At 56.2% G+C, this 6,020-nt stretch overlaps 1 protein-coding gene across 2 annotated transcripts in view; it reads left to right on the forward strand.

Moving 5' to 3' along the window:
* Foxp4 (forkhead box P4) overlaps positions 1–5,744 on the forward strand; it is a 53,363-nt gene extending 47,619 nt beyond the window's left edge. For both annotated transcript variants that reach the window (XM_036167781.1, XM_036167782.1), the window contains exons 14-17: positions 1,211–1,332; positions 3,095–3,161; positions 3,643–3,812; positions 4,135–5,744. In XM_036167781.1, the coding sequence (XP_036023674.1) occupies positions 1,211–1,332; positions 3,095–3,161; positions 3,643–3,812; positions 4,135–4,282 (507 nt within the window). In that variant the 3' untranslated portion in view covers positions 4,283–5,744. The remainder of the gene's footprint in view (positions 1–1,210; positions 1,333–3,094; positions 3,162–3,642; positions 3,813–4,134) is intronic.
* The last annotated feature ends 276 nt before the right edge of the window (positions 5,745–6,020 follow it).

Here is a 6,020-nt window from a genome sequence, read left to right on the forward strand (position 1 = left end):
GAGGAGAGAGGCTCTCCAGGGTGCCCACTGCCCACCCTGCCCGCTTTCTTCCCCGTTTAGAAATGTAAAGAGGAGTCAGGGATGGGGCTCATGGAGGAGGCTGATGGGGGACAGGTAATGGGGACAGGCATGGGGCTGGTGGTGAGAGACAAAAAATCAGAGCAGAGAGTAGAGATGGGAGCAAGGGACCTGGGGACAGGAGATGGGTAGATCGGGGCCCTCACTCAGGCTTCCAGAGGGAATTAGGCCCAGCAACCCCCACCCATGTGTCCTACCAACCAGGTGACCTCAATTTCTGAAGTTCTCTTGCCAGGAGGAGGTGGTGGTAACAAGGTGACTTACCCTCTCTGTCTTCTTGTCTCACAGCTGTGCATTTAGGCTGTCCTTTCAAGTTAGCAATTTATTTCCATTTGTGTGTATGTATTAGGCTCCACTGTATACTTGTGTTCCTAGGAAGCTGTCTGTTTACAGTCACAGCTCAAAGCCTCAGGCTCCATAGGGGTTCCATAAAGGTCGAGAGAAGTATGAGGTAGTGGTGGAAGTTATTTACAAGCTCAGAGTTCCTTGTGTGCCTGAGGTACAGTGTCCCAACTTCTCTAAGCCACCAGGGTCCATGTTCAGTCTTACAATCAGAAGCCAGGGGGCTGGTGAGATAGCTCAGTGGTTAAGAGCACTGGCTACTTTTCCAAAGGACCTGGGTTCAATTCCCAGCACCCACATGGCAGCTCACAACTGTCTATAACTCCTGCTCCAGGGGATCCAACACCCTCACACAGATAGATAGATATACACACAGGCAAAACACCAATGCACATTAAAAAAAAGACTCCTCCTTTAAAAAATCAGAAATCAGGAATGACTGCTGTCAGCGTGAGGATGGGGAAGGAACGTTTCATTTCATTGGCTGCAGCGTTTTCTTTTCTTTCTTTTGAAACAGGGCCTCTGTATAGTCCTAGCTGGCCTGGAACTCCCTCTATAGACCAGGCTGGCCTCTGCCTCCCACTTTAAGGAATAAAGGCATGTGCCACCACACCCTACCCAAGACAACATTTTCTAAGATGAGGCGTAGTGGGGAGGGGCTCCTGGTAGCAGGGCCAGTGAGAGCCTTCCTTCTCCCTGTCTGGACTGAGTGGGAGGTTGTTGCGGGAGCACGGGAGGATGCTCGTATGTTCACTGGGACGGCGGTGAACCCCATTTACTGTGTCTCTAGAATGCCGTGCGCCACAACCTCAGCCTGCATAAATGCTTCGTCCGCGTGGAGAACGTCAAGGGGGCTGTGTGGACCGTGGATGAGCGCGAGTATCAGAAACGAAGGCCGCCAAAGATGACAGGGTATGTGGGCCCCAGCCGGGCAAGCTGTGCCCAAGCATGGCCTGAGCCAGGCCAGCCCTGCTTCTCAAAGACACCAAACGCCACCCTGAAAGGGGAGTGTGGGTGTCGAGGGTGGAGGAGACCACTGCTTGGCAAGCTGCATGGACGTGACAGACAGTCCGGAGATGGCATTGGCGTCTTCTGGTCTCACTTCTGACTAAGGGGAGGAGTCGAAGGGGCAGGGTACCAGAGAGGTGACTCCCACAGTAGTCATGGCCAGAGCTGGGGTGTGGGCCGAGGTGAGAGCTATCACCTACACTCCTCCTAATGGTAGGAGGAGAACCCTGGGCCCCACCTCTGTGTCACAGTGGAGAAGTTGAGTGGAGAGGGCAAGGGAAGCCCTGGCAGGAAGCCACTCAGCAGGTTGGTGGCAGAGCTGGGTCCAGGACCAGGTATCACATCAGGTTTGTTTGTGATGTTTCACCACATAGTAGGTCAGAACCTTCCCTTCTCACACCAGCACATACTCTCTTGTACACACGCCAGAGGCTCCTGCTCAGGGGAGGTCTGCAGTAGACTTAAATACTTTTTTTTTTTTTAAGATTTATTTATTCATTTATTATGTATGAGTGCTGTGTCTGCATGTATGCCTGCAGACCAGAAGAGGGCGCCAGATCTCATTACAGATGGTTGTGAGCCATAATGTGGTTGATGGGAATTGAACTCCAGACCTGGAAGAGCAGCCAGTGCTCTTAACCTCTGAGCCATCTCCCCAGGCTAAGATACCTTTAGTACCTGATGTTTCTTTTGCCCAAGCATAGCCTTGCTGTGCAACTGCAGGGCACGACTGCACAATGCCCTACTATGTGTCTGCATGTCGCCTCTGCCCTTGATAATGTCATATCATTCCCAGCCTGGGCCCTGGTGCCCCTCTGCTTCTCCCTGCAGTGTGGGTTCTGAGTGGTTCTGTGGGAGGCAGACAGCCTCGGTCTTGGCTTCCCCAGAGCCTGTGGCTTCTGGAACAGAAAGGCCCCTCTTGGGGTATGGTGCTCCTGGGAGCAGGTGTGAGCACAAGGCTCATCTCTCCTAAGTTTGAGAGTTCCAGAAAGTGGACTTTATATACAAGGAGTGATATAAGTTATAGATCAGGCTTTGTTTGCCAAACATCAGAAAATAGGCATGGTGGTGCAGCGCTATGTTCCCAGAGCTTAGGAGGTAGAAGCTGGAGGTTCAGGAGTTCAAGACCAACCTCAGCCACAGGCACTGCAGTGCCCAGCCTGGGCTATGAGAGACTCTGTTTCTTTTTCTTTTGTTTTTGTTTAGTTTTTTTTTAGACAGGATTTTTCTGTTTATTCTTGATTTTCCTGGAAATCACTCTGTAGACCAGGCTGGCCTGAAACTCAGAGATCTGTCTGTCTCTACCTCATGAGTGCTAGGATTAAAGGCATGCCCTTTGGCTAAGAACCTGGGGGGGCGGGCGGAGGAGAGAGAAAGAGAGAGAGGGAGGGAGGAAATGATGAGAGAGGGAAACTACTGGCCACACCCTGTGAAACGGGAATTCTGGGAGTACTGTTGCTGCTTTCCAGCCCATCAGCTCCAAGGCTGGCAGTCCACACTCCCTGCAGGGCTGTGTGCGTGAAGAACAGAGCAGAGAGAACAGGGAGGACCCATCTGTAGCCTCCCCTGTAGCAATGGGAGAGTGAAGTGCATCTCTTCATTCTGGCTTAGAATCGGGGATGGTCATGTGTAGACCAGTGAGTTGAGGTCGCCTTCTCTTCCCTAGGAGTCCCACTTTGGTGAAGAACATGATCTCGGGCCTCAGTTATGGGGCACTTAACGCCAGCTACCAGGTGACTGAGCCCACCTGCTCTCCCCTCTGCCCTGCCCTTGGCTTTGCCTAAACTTCTCCCCCAGTGGATGAGGGTGGGTAAGAAGCGGGGGGGTAAAGAGCAGTCCCCATTCTTGGCCTCAGCCCTCTGCCCCTCTACCCTACTCCAACTCTATACCAGTGTGCACCTCTGATTTCAAGCCTGCATTTGGAAGAGTGGGCATGACGCATGCAGATTGGGACAGCCAAAGGAGTCCCAGCCCTCAGCCCACCAGACTAGGGTCCTCTGTCCCCAGGGCCCGAGGGACGGGGCGGGGGGAGGGGGGGGCTTGCTAGGCCAGAACAGTTTTCCAGGGAAGCTGGCGGTAGGATGAGGACTTCTGGCTGATGTGTGTTGGGGGAGGGGGAGGGTTGGCCAGATAGATCAGTGTGCCATCCACGTGAGGGCTCTGACAATGGAGAAGGGTCTCCAGGCACTGAGAGCCCCACCCTGTGTGCCCCAGGCTGCCCTGGCAGAGAGCAGCTTCCCCCTACTCAGCAGTCCTGGTATGCTGAACCCTGGCTCGGCCAGCAGCCTTCTGCCCCTCAGCCAGGATGACATGGGTGCCCCTGGGGAGCCACTGCCAAGCAACGGGAGCAGCAGCCCTCCTCGCCTCTCCCCTCCTCAGTACAGGTGAGCTCACACAAGCCCCTCAGATGTGGAAGGTGGCTCATCTGCCCCGCAGCATCTCTATGCAATGGACAAGTGATGGCTTCCACCTTCATGACCCCCCACAATTCTCCCTCCCCCCCCCCCCCCCTGCCCTCCATCTTTTGTGTATTTTCCCTTCTTCCCCATCCCCTCTCCCACTTCTGCCCCTCTTCTCTTTACACAGTGCCTGGGGGAAGGTCAGACCTCAGATGATAGGATCCTGGCAGGGTCCTGGGCTTCTGAGTGAATCTGTGGGAGGAGGGAAGCCCTGGCACCCACATGCTCGTATCCCCCTTTCCATCAGTCACCAGGTGCAAGTAAAAGAGGAACCCGCTGAGGCAGAGGAAGACAGGCGGCCAGGGCCTCCCCTGGGTGGTCCCAACCCCAGCACTGTGGGGCCTCCGGAAGACAGGGACCTGGAGGAAGACCTGCCAGGAGAGGACATGTCCTAAGGGCTGGGTGGGCAGGCAGGGCAGGCCAAGACCCTGCCGCCCAGTCCGGACCCCAGCCCACCCACCCCACTCTACAGCCCCTCCAACCTCAAGGCACTTCGGGGACTCAGACGGGCAAGACCTGGGCCAGCAGCTCCCCAAGCCACCTGACTGACAGACGCCTGGGGGCAGGCACATCCCTGCCCCCTGAGAGGACACAGAACCCTTGGCCCGGGACCCATAGAGGACATGGAGGGCCCAGACCCTCTCAGACCCTCCCTTGTATCCCAACCACCACCAGCAGCAGGGCCTTCCCCCCACCAGCGCTCCCCTCCAGGGCCCCTTAGCACAGGGGAGACCCGCAGGCGGGGCTGAGCCATCCTCACATCCCCGACCTTCATCTCCTGCCCTGGCTGTGGCAGAGGTCTCTGGCCAGAGGGCCCTTCCTGGTTGTCTTCCCTTACCCTTTCCCAACTGTGAAGATTATAATGTGCTCCAGCCCCAGCTCCCTGCTCCATGGGGCAAGCAGACTGGGAACGCAGCTGCAGCCCAGCCCCTCAAGCTGCTGGGGTGGGGCAAGTTGTGCCCTGCCTTTCCCCTCTCCCCGACCTGAGACAGGACCCAGACTAAACAGGCCTCCACCCTACCCTGTTTTCTAGGTGCTTCCGTGGCACCCCAACCTCCCCATGCTGGGCACCTTCAGACCTGTATGCATAGGTGAACTGAGTATCACAGTATGGGAGAGAGCCAGGCAGGAACCATCCTCAGCCCCAGACTGCGGGGGGCCCCTGCACTGGGGTCCTCTCACCCCCTCAGCACCTCTTCCTGTCCCCCCCAGTTAAACGGATGACCAAAGACCTTTCTTATGCCGGAAGCAAAAACCAAATCTTTTTGTTGGCTTTTTCCTTTGTCGCCTGCCGAGCACCCCCACCCCCTCTTTGTCCTGGCCCCAGGCTGGAAGCCATCCCTCCACTTAAGTTATTCTTTAAAACCAAAGTTTACAGTGTCTGTTGGTGGCAAGATCCTCTCCTCCCCTCTCCCCAGGGTCCAGGGGTCCTGCCCACCCTCCCTCTGCTCTTACTCCACCTAAGGAGAAAGGAGAGGGCAGAACCGTGCCCCCTTCCCTGGGCTGCTTTCTGGGGGCTCTTCAGACCCCTGCATAGGACCAAGTCCCCATCATGCTCGAGTGTGGATTCTAGCAGAAGAGCTGGAAAATGTTGAGATTCCACAGACCCCCTATGGGGGACCCACAACCCAAGGCCATGGACTGGGTGTCAGGGATGCCCAGAGCACCCTGCCACGGCCCCTTCCCTGAGAAAGACTCCTTGGACATGTCCCAGGAGAATCCCTATCACCACCAACCCCTATCCCACCCCACACAAGCCGCCCTCCTTAGAGGCAAGGGGCCCCGGCCTTCCCCATGTATCCCCACCTGTGTTCCGTTTGACCAGCACAGAAATATTAAAGTCCTCTATTTACCGGGGCCTGTGTGTGTCACCAAGGCGAGGGAGGGGAGGGTCCTTGGAGCCAGAAGATTTGCTGAGGACAGGAGTGGCGGGCAAGCCGGAGCACAGGTCCTCCTGGGTCCTTCTCCCAGCTGGTACCCTGAATGCCAGACCCTGTTGCAGGTCGGTTGCTTGCTGACAGGGCATTCTCAGCCAGGGCACTGTGCTCCAGCCAGGAGAGTATTACAGCTCATGACCGTGGCCTCTGCCATTATGGCTAAGTATGTGCTGCTCCACACATGATGCCCAACTAA

Source organism: Onychomys torridus, chromosome 18 (assembly GCF_903995425.1).
Source record: "Onychomys torridus chromosome 18, mOncTor1.1, whole genome shotgun sequence".
Classification (NCBI taxonomy): domain Eukaryota; kingdom Metazoa; phylum Chordata; class Mammalia; order Rodentia; family Cricetidae; genus Onychomys; species Onychomys torridus.